General features: G+C 36.7%; 2 protein-coding genes across 4 annotated transcripts in view; both read right to left on the reverse strand.

Annotated features, from left to right (window-relative positions):
• LOC128028960 (arf-GAP domain and FG repeat-containing protein 1) overlaps positions 1-10,077 on the reverse strand; it is a 24,085-nt gene extending 14,008 nt beyond the window's left edge. For 2 of the 3 annotated variants that reach the window (XM_052616352.1, XM_052616351.1), the window contains exon 1: positions 9,661-10,076. In XM_052616352.1, coding sequence (XP_052472312.1) covers positions 9,661-9,827 — 167 coding nt within the window. In that variant the 5' untranslated portion in view covers positions 9,828-10,076. Of the gene's footprint in view, positions 1-9,660 lie in introns of all 3 variants that reach the window. The other variant, XM_052616353.1, reaches the window with a different exon arrangement.
• Positions 10,078-11,894: 1,817 nt separating this feature from the next.
• LOC128028554 (39S ribosomal protein L44, mitochondrial) lies at positions 11,895-16,877 on the reverse strand. The gene is made up of 5 exons (XM_052615797.1): positions 16,638-16,877; positions 13,936-14,158; positions 13,613-13,858; positions 12,621-12,799; positions 11,895-12,312 (listed from the first exon to the last, which is right to left on the reverse strand). The coding sequence occupies exons 1-5, from the start codon at positions 16,808-16,810 to the stop codon at positions 12,135-12,137; spliced, it is 999 nt and encodes a 332-aa protein (XP_052471757.1). The 5' UTR covers positions 16,811-16,877; the 3' UTR covers positions 11,895-12,134.
• Positions 16,878-17,751: the final 874 nt, after the last annotated feature.

Below are 17,751 nucleotides of genomic sequence, written 5' to 3' on the forward strand. Positions count from 1 at the left end.
TCCTGAAGGGCATGAACAGCAAGGCCTTGGTAATATTAGACCAAGTGCTAAATTATTCACACGACCTGCTGTGGGCCATTGGCATGGGGTTGGGATTCTGTAACCATTGCCGCTAAGAACCAGTCGGCTAAACTTCTTCAAGCTGAACGTCAAACTAACTCAAGTCCCAAAAACTGCCTGAAACCAACAGCACCAGGAATAATTCTTCAGAGGTTTCATCATAGAATAATGTGTGAGGATTGTGCAAATGCTCTACGAAAATGTATTTACATTAATTAATTTGACAGCTGCTTCAATTCAAGGTTACTTACAGTGCATCTTAGGAAGAAGAAATCTCTTAAAAGTAACCTGAAGTGCCTTGCTCAAAACCACAGTGGTAAAATCGTGCATATAAATAGTTAATCTAAAACTAAAATTAGCCATCATTTGCTTAGCCTCATGTGTCAAACCTGTATAACTTTCATCTGTGGAAAATAAGAGAAGTTGTTGAGCAGAATTTCATGCTGGACACAAGCTAAAATTGGCCAGTAAACACAAAATGCAAACAGAGAAATAAATGCATTCCTTAAATTTCACATATTTAATATTTGCCAGTGTTGAAATCATCCCCTGAACTTTCTGTACTGAAATGGGATTGACCTCTAAGTGAGAAAACGGTCTCTGGTCATCCAGCCTGCATTCTAAAAAAAAGGAGATCCTCACTTTATCAGGCGAAAAGATGACACACTTCCGTCATGAACATAGACAAGAAGCATTAGAGACTGCACAACAGAGACTGGCTAAACACATGAGCATAATCATGATGTCTTCTTAGGGGTGGGGCTTGTAGAGAAAGCATCCAATAACATTTACGAATCACCGCATAAGTCTTTGATTAATTACACACGCTTACAAAAAAAAAGAAAAAAAAGAAGAGAGATTTAATTAGAGTCACCACCAGGACAACTGAACATTATTTAGATCAGGATTCAGGACAGCTAGAAGGATTCACACCTATCTTGGGTGGCACTGCCAAATGAATGACCCTGACACACATACTACACAAACATGTCAGAGAAACACAGGCCTGATCCCACGTGTACTGGGTTACTTGCATTTGTTCCATGGGTTTTTATTTGACTAAAGTGCTGCCACTCAGTGCAGTGTTCAAAAGAGAGCTGATGTTTTGTTTTAATGTTTGAGATGGAAAGTTAGCTAACAGTGCCTAAGGCCAATGCTTAACCTTTAAGAGTAGCATGTGAGAAAGCCATTTTAGCTTGTGGCGAGAAGCTCTGGAATCGACTTCACACACTGGGTGAGCCTGCAGATGCCGCATCTGGTTTCATTAATGAGAAAAGCCAAGAGTATGAGGTGTGCTTGTGCGACTGGTGGTTGTGTGTGTGTGTTTCATAGAGTTTACTCAATACTAGTTCCTTTCTTAAGAAATCAGTGCAAGCAGAAATCATGAAACTTCCTCTGAACACATCAATGCAAGTCATCAACAAGCCCACAACACACACCCACACACACGTTCACAAAACAATAAAACCTCTGACATAGCATGTCTTGAGGAAGGTATTACGATAGACTACAATTGAAAAGTTTTTTCTCAGAAAGATTTTTTTAATTTCTTTTTTTAAAGAAAGTAATTATTTTAATTAACAAGGATGTATTAAAATGCATTTATAATTTTACAAAAAGAGTTCCATTTTAAATAAAGGCCATTTTTACAAATTAAACCTGAAAAAGATGTAGTACTATTGCAACAAAAGTATTTCTAAAGGGTCATGACTCATGTGACATTGAAGACTGGAGTAATAACTGCTGACAATTCAGCTTTGCCACCACAGAAATAAATTACATTTTAAAATAAAAAAAAAATATTTTAAAGTGTAATCATCTTATTTCATAAGATTTCATAAAAAAATAAATGCATGAGAAAAAAAAAACTTACCAAGCCCAAAGTTTTGAAAAGTAGTGTACAAACTACTCACCAAACCAGTTGCACAACTACATATTAACCTTTAGAACACCTTTTATAAACAATATTTACATGCGACATACCAGATAATGCCCTTTAGCCATTACATCACAATACAGCATGGCTATGAGTGCCTTATTGCATTTATAAAATTATAACTGCTTAAAGGGATAGTTCACCCAAAAATGAAAATTTGATGTTTATCTGCTTACATCCAAGATGTAGGTCACTTTGTTTCTTCAATAGAACTGGGATAAACGATTATTTTTTAAACGATTAATCTAGCAAATATTTTTTCGATGCATCGATTAATCTAACGATTAATTTTTTCAGACCGATTCGATTTCGATTATCTCCCCATTAATTGACTACTAACAATTTATACATGTTGATTTACATATCTGAATGAAAAAAACATGAATTCTTTAACACTGCAATAGATGTTTATTGCTCTTAAAATTACAAAATAAAAGACTGACTAAGAATGCATTAATTTGCACTTGTATAGAGAGAGCATTCAATAAAGCCTTGAAGCCTTGAAAACACATAGCTTACTGAAACAAGCTTACTGAACACATAGGGCCTAGCTTACTGAAAAAAGGCTCTTCTTTCAGATGAAAATAACAACAATTTGATGTCTAGCATTCAATAAAAAAGGTCACCCAAAATACTTGTTTAGGGCAATTGAAAGAATACAGTAACCAATGTAAACTTGAGGGCTTTAAGCTAATACAAAAAAAAAAAAAAAATTAACAGTGGGAGCCAGCAGCCTGTCATGGAGAAAAAAAAATCTCTGAATGCTCCACGTGAAACTTTGGCGTTCCGCCCTTTTTCTATCATGTCTAATGATTTTGGTTAATATGCACGAGACAGAGAGAGAGAGAGAGAGAGAGAGAGAAAGAGAGAGAGAGAGAGAGAGAGAGAGAGAGAGAGAGAGCGAGCAAGACAGCGCTCGTGTAGTTTGAAGACTGTGAGTGAGTGAGCGCGCGTGAAACTTTGGTGTTTCGCCCTTTTTCTATGGTGTTTAACCTGTTAAATGTCACCTAAATTTGGACGCCTAAATTTACTTCAATATATTACAATTATATCCTAATCTAATCATGACAAACTATATATCGTTGGAAAGGTCTAAGACTCCTAAATAGATATTTGACCATGTTTTGTTGTTAAAAATTATGAAGGAACAGTAAAAGATTAATTTATAAAAAGAGTGCACCTCAAAACATATACATCATAACAGGAGTTCTGACCTTTGTCACATAAAATCTACTCCGCTTCCTTTTTACCTATCACATGTTTTAGTAATCATCATAAATTATATATCATTTGAAAGCTTATATACTCCAAATTCATCTTATGAAAACCATTTTGAAATCGGACACTGCGTTACCATGGAAATCATACTTTAAAATCTTTTAGCGTGGTCCTCCCCCTTAGTGGTAGGGGTCATATTCCAAATATATTACGGTCTTTTAGAATCAAAACTTTTCATAATCTTGACAAAATACATATCGTTGGAAAGGTCTGAGTCTCAAGATTCCATATTTGGTGGCTATTTTGTCATAGACATAATATTGAGAGAGAAATTGATACATTTGTGACAAACAAATGCATCCAAAAAATTCAATGGAGTTTCAATGGCCCCCGGTGGCTTTTTGTGGTATAACACCTAAAAAAAATTGCATATGAACCTACATTTTTTTTATATCAACTTCAAATTTGGAACACAACTTATTTAGACATATGGCTTTAATTTTATAGCAATTTTGGATTAAAACATATTTTATAAAATATTTATTTTATATAAAATATAACAAAAATAAAATAATAAATGTATTTACAGTAAATTTAAACTTCTATAACTTTTTTATGGTTTCATTTTTTTAAATGATTTCACTTCTGCAATAATCTGCAGATTGTCTTCTTTAAAAAGAGACCAACCTTTGGTCTGTATTCAAAAGCGTTTATGAATTATAACAATTTAAGTGTGAATAGTGTACTTTCACGTGTATGTTAAAAAATGGGGGTGACAGTTAAAAGGTTAATGATTTTGATTAATATGCACAAGGGAGAGAGAGAGCAAGAAGCGCTCGTGTTGTTTGAAGACTGAGTGTGGGCGCGCAGCCGGGGCTCTCTCTCGTACGCGCCGTCAGGCGCAGCAGTCATTCTATTCTACATCACTCACCGATCAAATAAGGCTTTGACAGCCGCCAAAAAAAAAGATCAATGCAGAAAAACCCCTGGATTGGTTATATAACGTTGGACAGAATGTTGATCCGGCCATCGCGTATATTCAGCGAACATAAGGTTCGATGCGCATATTTTGCGTCGACACATTTTTTTGCGTCGAGGTCATCGTCCCAGCCCTAATTCCCATCCACTTATATTATAAGAATGATAGACTGCAACAGTTTGAGCTAAAAATCTCAGTTGGTGCTCTACTGAAGAAACGGTCACCTACATCTTGGATGCCCCTGGGGTAGGCAGATAAACATCAAATTTAAATTTTGGGGTGAACTATCCCATAAAAATTACAACATTTTATGATGCAAAGATAAAATGTTAAAGAGGTTAAAAGTTAAGGATAAATGCAAAAAATGAATTACATCTAAATGTATAAAGAGTAATACTGTACTTTTTTTTCTGCATTAAACCAGGCAGCAGGAAATGTCACATGCCTAAACAATAGTGTGTTGCACAAGATGATGGTCAAAATAAAGACAAGACCTGCAGTGAACAGAGGTGAACAAGATGAAGAGAACAGGAACGAGAGAAAAAAAGAAAAAGTATGTGGGTAAGAGAGAGAGTAAGAGAGTAGGGGGAGAGACAGAAAGAGAGATAAAGCAAGACGGTGAGAGAAATGGACCCACCCTGCACTGGAATGTGTTTGCCCAGTAACTGACCCCACCGTAAAACTAACAGGGAAGTGTTTGTGGGAAGCTCGACTTCACCCAATCTCTACTCCGGTAACACTCCTCTTTCTCAGGCCAAAGATCGGTGTTCCTGCTCAGAAGTTCATGAAAGGAAATCATGTTGGTCAGCTGATATGGCTTCTCCCAGTAATGCTTGTCATGATATCTTATGAGCAGGATGATCAATGGCCAATATTATACTGATAATATACAGTATAGGGTGAATCCAGGTAAATTAGGTCTATATCGGACACTGAATTTTTTTTTTTTTTTTTACTGGAGTTTGCCCTACATAAAACAATGATAGCACTCATGATGGAACAAATATTTCACAATAAAAAATAACAATAATTTGAATTAAAAAACAGCATAAATTTCAGACCTACTGTGATTTTAACCACCAAATGCAGTGAATATGTGAGAAGTGTGAGTGGAGCAATGGCCTTTCACACATACACACAAGCACTGACACAGCTCTGAAGTGAGAGGACAATGTGTACTTCCTGTCCTGTTTCCACTTCCTGTGCACACGCAGACCACATGCTACTGACGCAGCAAATACTTGACATACACTTCCTTTTCAAGAAATTTATATTCACTGGATATGGTCATAAGTACGAGGCAGAGAAGGATCAGAGTGATAATAAATGCACAGATGAGAATGTGTGATTAGAGTTCAGATCAGGTGAAAGGAAAAGCAGCAAAATCACTACAAGATATCAGTCACAAACACAGAGCTGAAGAGATCAAGTGTTGGGGATGACCGAGGACATAGAGCATATAATGAAGAACGAATAACATGCTAAAGTAAAGTGTAATTTTTTGGGGTTAGGATATAGAACAAAATAATGACTTGTTCAGAATAAAATATCAGCTTACAATTACGATCGATGTCTGAAATTTGTATACTGTATACAAACAATCATTTTAAATAATAAAAAGTATGAAAAATAAAATAAGACATTTTATTCATTTGAGATTTGCTAAAGATTATATTTAGCAGTGCTTATTTAATTATTAGTGTTTTTAAATATTAAAACTAAATTGAAAGATTAGAGATTAACTAAAGCAAAATTGAGCAATAGATGATGGTTAATTACCTGCAAAATTAATATCCAAAAATCGATGGATGCATAAAAAAATAAAATCTCCAATGTGACAAGAAAGCATGCCTAGTTTCTAACAAAATTCACTTAAAATCTTCAATCAAATGAATTGAAACCCAATTCAGCACTGAAAAGATTTGAAAAACGCTGTGTAAAAGCAGCATGGGAAAATCATTCAGTTCTTCAGGATTAAAATTGGGAATCACTGGCACACTTGTGAATAAGGCAAAGCCAGAGGACCATCTCCCCATGCAAACGCCCTAATTAAAATCCAACTCTTAATAGCTCATACACTAACAGCTTTAAATTTTAATCGTTCACTTTTCCATAACCCACACAAGAGAAAAGTGCATATACTATGCCTTTGACCATGATGTGCTTTAAGCTAAAAATGATGTGTAATAAGGCTAAAACGGCTAAATGCACAAGTGCAAAGAGTGTATTAATAAGTACAAAGTCACATATTTGCAGACCAGTTGTGAGGAGAATCGCATGCTTTGGCTGACTGACATCTGGTGCATACGCTCCAGTGCAGTGAGCCGACGTCTCTCTGGTGATACTGAAGTCATTTTAGAAGCTTGTGCTTAGAAAAGAACCCAATTATCTCCTCTGATGGAGTTTACCAGGACAGTCATTGTTCACAGACACCCCTAGCAATGGTGGGACATCTATAGACAGTTGGATACTTACAAAGACATATACATAGTAATGATATAGCGAAAAACAAGTTAGCATTTTTGCCCTTCCGGGTCCATCATCCCAAAGTCAGTGGGTCTGTGGTTAGTTTAGCATATTTTCATGTAATAACCCATGAATGGAAAAATCTTTTTCATCAATGGAACCAGCGTTTAGGGGTCGACCGATATGTGTTTTTCAGGGCTGATGCCGATACCAATTATTACAGATAAAGTAGACCAATAACCAATATTTTGAACTGATATATACTGTATGTCTGGTGTAAAAATGTTAATGTCAAGATTAACAATAACAAGGGCTCTGAGAAAAACTTTAAATGCTTTTAAATTATTTCAATGGCAAATCGGTTTTAAAAAAAGACAGATAACCATAAAAAAGCTTAATATCGTTGTCGATAGTCAGTCGACACCTACCCGTCGCAAGCATGATGCTAATTTCCTACCAAAATAGGCCTACCAAAATCAGTCATCCATTGTTACTTTTTAGTTAGTTTAGTTTAATGGCTATTAGAGTGATCCACCTAGACAACTAGCTGTCAGCCCTCACAGCTAGGCTCAGGCTTGTTCAAATACACCGGACACCATTTCCAAATGAACTAACATGATCCTGAACCCCTCTCCTCATTCCAGGATTCCAGAAGTGTTCAGCTAGATCAACACACTCATATTTCTTTTATTTGCTCAATCAATCGCACCCATCTCACTATCCCCTCTGCTCTGCTTTTTTGTAGAGTTGATGAACATTTCTTTGTAATTTTGTAGAATGGTCACTCAGAATGACATTCCAGAAATCTCAGTATCTGGACAACAGGAGGACATCAGACCACACCCCACTAAAGCAAGACCATTTATCAATAGCTTTACCCAGAAACCAAGCCAATATATCAAACTGCTTTTTGCATTTCTCTCTAAAGTGCTAACAGGGAAGGCAGATTGTTCCAGCGCTTTCGTGTGATACAGTGAGAGATTATTCTCAAACATCGCGTTGATTTTTGAGCGAGTGGCTCAAATGTAACTCTTTGGACCCAAGACAATTGCAAGACTCTTCTAAAAACTCAAAGATGTAAATATCCTCAAGTCTAACAGAACTGTCTTCTCATCCCCTTGACTGCTGGGAAATCAAACCCTTTTTTTAAGCAAACCCTTATCATTTTTCAGACGTGACTAGTTCAGACAAGTTTAGACTCTATGAGACAATGCATCAGAAACACAGCTTTAAAGAACACAGCCAATTCAGAAGAAAACACATTGTGCAATACCAATAAAGAGTGTTAATCACTGCAAAAAGAAATAAATAATAATAATAAAATCAAACCTTTCCAATTAAATTTTAATTAGTCAAGTAACCTCCATTAGACCACTTAAGACAGACTGACCCATGTGCAACAAAGGTGATTCCTATTAATTCAGGGAACCATGGCTGTCCGCTTCATAGATGCAATGAAGGAATGTGGTTTGCTTATTTATCATTTACTTAAACTCAAAAAACTCTGCATCACATACTTGCAGGATGACTCTTGCAATCTGAATCAAAAAGGCATTATTTGAGGAGCATTTCCAACTCTAATGCAAAATCCCCTGCACTAGATGCCTGTTACACAACAGGGCTGAAATACTGATACAGGACACACAACTGTTCACCATAACAGCTAAATTCATAAATTATCTATCGAAGACACAACGGCACTTTAAAATGCATCATTCAATTAAGGTTCTGCCAATTTAATGGCATGTTTCAGCATTCATTACCATGCCAATTTGATGTTTATCAACTAACAAGGAAGAGTAAATTACGTGGAAAAGGAATTCCGTGTAAAAATCGAAACTACACAAGGACTCCGATATCCTTGTGTATCCGATATCAAAACTGAACAATGCCAACAACAGACCAGGATGACCATATGTACCTATGTTATCCACACTAGACATTTTAAACCTTTCAAATGCCTCACACCCCAAATATGATCATGAAGCCCCTCTAATTCTACAATGTTAAAAGCAGAGTTAAGTTTTCATTAACAAAGACTAAACTTATTAATATTATAAATATTCATTTTTTGTGGAAAATGTACATTTCTATTATTTCTACTATTACTAATCTTTTAATTCAAAAATATTTAGTTTGACGTACAATCAAATCATAAAAATAATATGAATAATTTATCAACATATTTTTTTCATATTTTAATACACCAGTACAGTACTATATTGTGTAGACAGCAAGACCAATATCTAAAAAATAATAATTAAAAAACCTGAATCTCTAACTAACTCTTCAATATAGTACTGTACTTATAATAATAATTTTTCAAATACATTTATTTTGATTCTTTTTATTACATTTTAAACAATGGTTTTCTCTAAACTATTTCATAGATCCCCTAGCACTCCTCTGATCTACACCATAAAAAGCAACTTGAAGAATAAATTCAGCTTCATTTGAGGATTTACCAAGCCCTCCGCTATCAGGACAACACTGCAGGGGGTGAACACACCCTTTATCTCTCACTATCCAGCTCTTCCACGTGCTGTACAGAGCTTTATCTGAACCACAAGGGCCAGTCCTTACTACTAGACACATGAGCACGAAAAGACCAGTGATAAACCCACAGGTAGCTGCTCAAGTTTGCTGGAAAGGATTGAGAGGAAGACACACATGAGGTTACTGCATTAATAGCCAAGCCACACACCAATAACGCCTGGTTAACTGACAGATTACCAACCCCCAAGAAGACCCAGATCCCCATTCACCCACCCTTATTTACATGTTAAACCTCCTAACCTCCTAACAATAACATTGATGTAGATGAACCAACAGCTGGGTTTAAAACGTTCTGTCTAGAGTTGCCTAACTAGACATGTTTATGTCGTCACTGGCGTTAAACAACGCGGTTTTGATGTCTAGATAGGCAGCCCACTAGGGTTTGACAAAGCCGGGGTGTGAAAATAAAGAGGCTCAGACAGAGACAGACAGGAGGGTGGCTCACAGGATGCCCGAGCAGGAGGTGCAGACGAACGAGCCCACGGTCATGTTGGCGTAGGTCGGCCCGCGCTGGTCGCAGTCGAAGCACTTTCGGTTGGGCGCCAGACTCGTCATTTCCCGCAGCATCTTCAGGTGTTTTTCCTCCTGTTTTCGCTTCGCGCTGGCTGCCATGGCCGTTGATATGACGTCGGGCTATTAAAAATGTATAATACAATACAAATCCAATATGTGTTTGGTATTAGACAGGATCTTCCTTTAAGTCGTATCAACGGGAAAGGGACTGGAGTTCTTCAGAAGGGCTTCACGTTTCGTGAACGACGGCCAAAAAGCGCCGTAGTGAAGAGAGAAGGGTCCTGAAGAGCAAGGCAGCCCGCACACTCTACTTTCACTGCCACGGTGTGAGCGACTCAACGGCCAGCCCTCCCACTCTGTATTCACTCGTGACTCAAAGCGTGCAGTTTAACATAACGACCAACAGGGGGCGAGAAGTACTAAACGGAAGGACTACCAAAGGACTTTAAAACTGTCCATAAGACTTGTTGTGCGCTGTAAATCTATTTCGAAATATAATATAATATATATATATATATATATATATATATATATATATATATATACTCATAAAAGATTCGCTCAATATTCGTACGTTATTACTGAGAAGAAAACACGATGTTTTTGTGTAACAAACCCACTAGCACCAGAGCGAGAACCCTAGTAACGGATCAGAGCAAGACTAGCTAGGACCACGTGACCATAATCGAGCCCCGCCCACAAGACTTCTCGACCACGGCGCCCTCTAGAGGAAGACATGGACGGCTCGCAGTAACACAGCCGCCTATAAACCGGCTTCAACTCTCTGCAAGAGTGACCTAGTTCAGAGGATTTGGCTCTGAGGATTTTTGGAAGAAAAAATAAATCGAGTTTATTAAAAGATGGATATGAATATGTATAATAAAGTGATAAATGAAGCTGCGTAAATTAAATAAAGCAGTATTGTGCTGCATTGGCCAAATGCTGTATATTTCTCATATTTCTGTAATCACATACCTTTCGCGTCTAGAAATTTTAAATATTTCAAATTAATTCCTACACTGAAAAACAATACTCACATACTGAATTAAATTGGAAATTTTTAAAGATTGAAATAGTTTGCTTGTATATCATACAATTGCTTGTAATAATATATACAACGTATACAAAAACCTTTTTACAGTATACACCATTTTTCAGTATTATTTAGACACAATACCCCCAAGAATCCCTCTTTCTATACAATGCATGTAAATACAAAAGTTACGGTAATGTGTTAAAGAAATCAGTGATGGGAAGAAAGACACCTAAAGGAAGACCTTCCAGATGATTCTATAAATGATTTTTATGTTAAAATCTAAGTTATAGATTGGTCTATTTTATATAAAAGTTTGGCTGGCTTTTAAAACAAATTATCATGATTGTTTGCTCATCAGGGTTCATCAAGATTAGAGCTGTAGCAAGATGGATAAAATAATAGGAGGAAAATTTTATAACACGGAATCAAAAAAATATTTTGAAAATGATTTAACAGTCAGAAATATCTAGCAATTATTTGCATTTATATCCATAACTATGACTGTTTGACTGCTGGCCAAATAAAGTCTGGCTGATTAGATGAGTCAAATATCTTTACGGTGACAAACTCAGAGTCACTGTGCAAAACTAGTCTCCATGACAACACAAAAAGTTCTTGTTGCATTAGATCCAGACTTAACTCTTCAAGTGGAACATGTTTTATTAGCAACCAAAGCTTAACATTTATATACCGTATTTTTCGGACTATAAGTTGCACCCGAGTATAAGTTGCATCAGTCCAAAAATACGTCATGATGAGGAAAAAACATATATAAGTCGCACTGGACTATAAGTCGCATTTATTTACAACCAAGAACCAAGAGAAAACATTACCGTCTACAGCCGTTAGAGGGCGCTTTATGTTTTCAGTGTAGACTACAGGAGCATTGAGCAGCATAGAGCGCCCTCTCGCGGCTGTAGACGGTAATGTTTTCTCTTGGTTCATGTCTCTTAGTTGATGTCAAATTAATTTTGATAAATAAGTCGCACCTGACTATAAGTCGCAGAACCAGCCAAACTATGAAAAAAGTGTGACTTATAGTCCGGAAAATACGGTACATACATTTATATGTAGAAACACATCTACAGAACTTGTACCTGCAGAGCTGAAGAATGCTCTTAAGATAGATGTATATAAAGTTTTTTTATTGCCATAGTCTGTGGTACATCAAGAGTTTCAGTCTTTTGTGGCATATTGATTTAGACTCCAGTAATTCCTCAGTCACATTTCTGCAAAATAAATAAAGTTTCACTCTACATGTAGTTGTGATAAAGCAGATGATGATGAATGTTGTGTCTTCAAAAAGTGTCCCACTGGAATCTGCTCTTTAAGCTACAGTACAAAACATTGTCTCTTGTAGTTAATGTCATTTATCCGGTGGTAAGAGCCCGTGCGCTGGGCTTCTGGAGCTGCTCATGGGGGGCAGTGTAGTCCCATGGTCTGCGGTTCTCAGTGAAGCCGTAGAGTTTCCTCAGAGCCACACGTGCTGCCTCTTCTTCAGCCGCCAGGACAGTCTCGCCTGGACCCTGAGCCAGCAGCTTACAGTCACTGACACAATATAAAAGGAGGTAAAAAAAAAAAGCTTTAGCATTTTAAAAATCAATCAAAAACCTAAACTGAGAGGAGTATTGATTATTTGCTACAGCAGTGGGTCTGAATTGTTTCTTGGAGGAGACCAGAATAAATTTGACTCAACCCTTAGAGACACTTCAGATGAATCAACTAGAGATTCACTTACAGACTGTGGAGAATATAGATCAGGGTGTATATATACAGTGCTTCATACATTTTAAATAACTTTTAGTGAAACATACAACAAAGTGACCAAATGCAGGTTATTAATCCTTGTGTCATACCTGTAAAGCCCGACGAAATAGAGAGGGAGGACAGTACTGGCGCCGGCGGACTGCATGAGGCGGGGCTCGGGGAGAGCTATACCTTTACAGGTCAACTCTTTAACCAGCAGCCCCATGGGATCAACCACTTCCCACAGGTCAAACAGATCTTTCCCGTTTAGCTGAGTCACCAGGAAATCCTGCAAAATCACACCCGACAGATGGATCAACATTTAGTGCACAAAGATTAGAGTCCGGAACACATATAATATAATGTAATAACAAAATACAAATATTCTAAATTAGAAATATAGATATTCTTGTTATTCATTTTAAATTATTTTACACACAAACATATATTTATACACACACATTTATAAAAAATAAAATGTTATATTAAAATGATACATCTAGACTAAACTGGAAAAAATGAATAACATCCATGAACAGTAATTTCTATATTTTGATATACATACACACACATATACATACAATAGACAGAGCCTTAGATCACGGACAAGCTACGCAATATCACGTTCATTATCGAAGGCGATTAATCTGCGATAATGAACGTGATATTGCGTAGCTTGTCAGTGATCTAATGCTCTGTCTATTAAATGCGGCTCCATTTAAAAGCAGGTGATGGTGATTAATCGCTAATCACAGAACCAGATTTACTGACTAAATGTGCATGATCATATCGTTAGATATATCACCCAGTCCTACTGTATATATAATCCCTCTCTCTCTGTAAAATTAAACAAATAAGTATGAAATTAAAGACATATGTTATATTAAACTATAATGATACTTCACAATGATAATTGTTTTTAATCGGGCGATTAATTGATTTATTGACTATCATGACAGGCCAAATAAAAATGTACCTACCTACCAACCTACCTACCTACCTACCTACCTACCTACCTACCCATACATACCCATACATACACATACATACACATACATACAAAAAACATGAAGAGTTGACTGTAAGGGGATTCTTGTCTTACCCTAATGAAAAGCCCGGCTCGCACAGACCCACTGCTCTGCTCCAGAGCACCAATCACAGCAAAGAACGTTCCTTGCAGGGTTTCATTGGGAACAGGAAACTCTGTACTCATCGTCAACTCCTCTACTGTGAGGTTTCGTGCGACGTGACACATGACCTCTGACCCTGTCAGGTGCCCTACGATGGCTGCCAAACCCTCCTGAGGCAGGCTGGGAAAGCTGCCCCTGCACCATTCACCGAGGAAAGCCTGTACATAAGAATAGAAGGAGATGAATATGAATATCATTCCTATTATTCCAGCATGAGACTGACTTGTGTTCTCACCTCTGTGAACTGTTGACCGTGCACACACAGCTCGCCGTTGTCTTTCAGGTTGAGAACGGTCGTCTCTAAATCAAGGCCCAACGCTCGCCTCCTCTCCTCCTCAGATCGCAGGTAACACACGTTCACAAACGCCGTCTTCAGAAGCTCCAGAGAGAAACTCTCCCGCAGTCGGGCACTGAAAGCCTCCACTTCAGCATGGTAATCAAAGTTTGGCTGCTGGGAGCTGATGGGATGGGAAGGGAAAAGAGGGTTCAGGCAGGGTTTCTGCAGGACTTTTAAGATCAAATGTAAGATTAGGGCTGCACGATTCTGGATAAATTGAGAATCACGATTTTTTGATCTCATATAGAGATCACGATTCTCCTACGATTCTTTATTATTATTATTACTATTAACATTATCATTATCACAAGTATATAAATTAATTATTTTATTTTGCAAGGATTCTTTAAATTGATCAAGTGTGACAAAGACATTTATAACAAAATATTTCTATTACACACAATTATTGTTCTTCTGAACTTTCTATCAAAGAAACCTGAAAAAAATCTACTCATCTGTTTTCAACATAATAATAATAATAATAATAATAATAATAATAATAATAATAATGTTTTTTTTGAATGGCAAAACAGCATATTATTCTGATTTCTGAAGATCATGTGACACTGAAGACTGGAGTAATGATGCTGAAAATACAGCTGCACACCACAGAAATAAATTACATTTTAAAATACATTCAAGTGAAAGCAGTTATTTTAAATGGTAAAAATATTTCAAAACTTTACTGTTTTTGCTGTACTTTGGATCAGATAAATATAGTTTGGTGAGCAGAAGAGACTTTAAAAAAACATTACACATCTTATGGTTCAAAAACTTTTGACTGGTAGTGTATATATAATATATTTAAAACCCCAGTTTTTTAATATTAGAATGATGAAAAAGTTGTTTAGATCACTGATTCAACGACTCACTCATAAACCTACTACACTTGTCTCATTTCTGGATGAATCAGCGTTTTTGAACGATTCTCTTGAATGAAAAATTAATTAATTGACAAATAAATTAAGACACTTGTCGCCACCTATTGGTGAAACAATGCAATCGACACAAACGTTATTTAAAGCGCAGTACTTTCAAAAGGGGATTTGTTATATTTTGATCGCTGCCATATAGACATCAATGTTTATATTTGAACTATAAACTTTATCCCAGTATTTCTGTGATAATATAAATGACTGTAAGATAGAAATAATACCGTGTAGTTGAAAAGACTGTTTGTGAAGATGTTTCTTAACCAAACATGGTAAGAGCTCTCTCTGTGTCAGCAGCAGTGCGCGCACGGATTTGAATGATCCGGTAAGACTTTGTCAAAGGTTTAACAGACTCGGGGAATCGTCGTCTTTTAGAAATGAGATCGAGAGGGTGTCTGAATCGAGATCGCGATCTTTTAACGATTAATCGTGCAGCTCTATGTAAGATTGTTTTAAGACCAAATAAAATTAATACCATATGATCAGTGTACGGAAATGTAGGGCTATGGTAACACATGTAACTGTAAAGGACTGTAAAAAGCATCATTTACAGTTCAGATCAGATATGTTCACAAGTCCTTCATCTGATGTTCGAGTCAAAGTCTGAAGTCTTTAAGCTGGAGTCAGAGTCAAGTCTGGAGACATTCATCACAAGTCTAGAGTCATTTCATTAAATGTTGCATCCTTAAAAATCCTATTTACATGGTTGTATTTTAAAATCAAATATGTTCCAAGGACACTAGTAGGATTCTAGCTCAAATAGTCAATCCAAGACACAAAAAATACATGAATAAATGTAAAATTATTAATTTGGGGAATATGAAACTAAAACCTCCAGGTGGAGGCAAGTCACTGTCTTAGTGATTGAGTGAGTCATTGAGCCATTCATTCAACAGACTCCTTCAAACGGATGATTAAGTCTTTATGAACGGTTCACTGAATCATTGACTAGAAAAAAACGTAAGGTAGATTCATTCAGGAAGGAGACACCACCATGTTTCTGATGAACACAGTTCTTTTCTGGCTATTTTCATTTGCAAAATTGAGCAAAGCGCACAATAAAACATTATAATATACACACAATATTAACTTCAAGTTTATTGAACTACTGTATAAAATCTGCAATCATGCAGATATTTGGGGAAAACAGCACTACTGCTCGTGTGATCTTGCTAAACTATCATATATAGTTTATATCATCATAACCCATACACATTATTTAATATTCCCAATTAATCTCACCAATTAAAATGTTAAATAGACAGTAAATTGACATAATTCGGTGTTGCATCATAATATATTTTTAGAGATTGTCAAAATATTTTTTGAAGCATCAGTTTTTGTGTTATGATTAGTCAAACATTAAAACATCTATTAATGTTTATAATAGACATTAAAAAGTATTTATCTATTACAATATAAAAAACAGGTTTGGAACAACATGTTACTCAGTCAATTATGAAAGATTTTTTTTTTTTTTTTTTTGAGTGAACTGTCCCTTTAAGACGGTTTATCAATGCCAATCATCTCAAACAGGGCTAAGATAAGATATACTAAAATAAGCTATTTATATATATTTCTCAAACCACGTCTCTAATACTAAAACGTAATGTAGGCAGCTCATTAGGATTTGAGTCAAGGAGAGTGGCCTTGAGATGTTCTACTGACCGTGGCTTTGGAGGTGGAGGTCCCTCCATCCTCCTCTTCCTCTCCATGATGAGCGAGTAAGCCTTCATCCATCTCTTCTTCTCTCTGATGTGTGTGAGCATCACTCCTCTGCACACATGATGGTAATGCAGAGGTAAAACAGCGCGACTCACGAGCGCCCTGCACGCCGCCATGACAGCCGCGACAGAGCTACGGAAAGCGAGAGGGAATCTGTCCACAGCGCCACCACGTGTCCGGAGCGCTGAGGAACATGCGTTAACCAAGGTTGACTCCATAACTAATCAATTAAAACGCCAAAAGTGATTCAAATAAGCCATAGTTGTGTACTATCGTTTTTATACGTTAACCTGTGGATCACAATAGGGTAAAGAAGACTGTAAATTCATATTTGCACTTTTCTCAATGTCACGTGTGTTATTACATGCTTCTTTTCATGATATATATATAAATCATCAATATTGCATTTACTAATTAGTACATTATAAAAAGCATGAATGACTTAATATAAATTCTAGTGTTGTTATTTTTAATTAAAACTTTAAACTAAAAAAATGTAAATGTAAATGAAATGAAGCTATCATAATATTAGAGCTGAAACAACGAATCGATTTAATCGATTAAAATCGATTATTAAAATAGTTGTCAACTAATTTAGTAATCGATTCGTCGCTAAATAAATTTTATTTGCCATAAGCGGCTCATTTCGTGCATATTTCAAATCTGCGGTGACCAAAGTGTGGCAGTAATGAGCCACCGGAGGTTTTACTCAGCCAGTACAGCAGGTGAAGTAGCGAATAGCCAATAGCTGGCCTCGTTTTATGTCACGTGCTTCCCGAACAGCGTCTCTGCAGCATTCAGCGGGAAGTGGGAGTACTATACTTTGAGCCTTCAAAATGAAGAGTAACCTGTAAACTCTGCACTACTGAACTGTTTAAGGGGCCGTTCACATATCGTGTCTTTTGCGTGCTCAAGTTCGTTATTTCCTATGTAGGCGCGCAGTATGGACTCTCATAATGGAAGCGACGCGGTCGCGACACGCACGCGGTGCGATGCGCCCGTTTTTCCAGGCGCGTCCACACCGCATCCATATATCCTTTGCTGGAATTGCCGGGTC

The sequence above is a fragment of the Carassius gibelio genome, chromosome A15 (genome assembly GCF_023724105.1).
Source record: "Carassius gibelio isolate Cgi1373 ecotype wild population from Czech Republic chromosome A15, carGib1.2-hapl.c, whole genome shotgun sequence".
Lineage (NCBI taxonomy): Eukaryota > Metazoa > Chordata > Actinopteri > Cypriniformes > Cyprinidae > Carassius > Carassius gibelio.

Excerpts from the sequence above, each read along its gene's own strand:
- LOC128028554 (XM_052615797.1), bottom strand. The coding sequence starts at position 16,810 with ATGGCGGCGTGCAGGGCGCTCGTGAGTCGCGCTGTTTTACCTCTGCAT. Across the intron at positions 13,859-13,935 it reads ACGGTCAACAGTTCACAGAG|GCTTTCCTCGGTGAATGGTG; the intron begins GTGAGAACACAA and ends TCTTATGTACAG. Across the intron at positions 12,313-12,620 it reads TATTTCGTCGGGCTTTACAG|TGACTGTAAGCTGCTGGCTC; the intron begins GTATGACACAAG and ends ATATTGTGTCAG.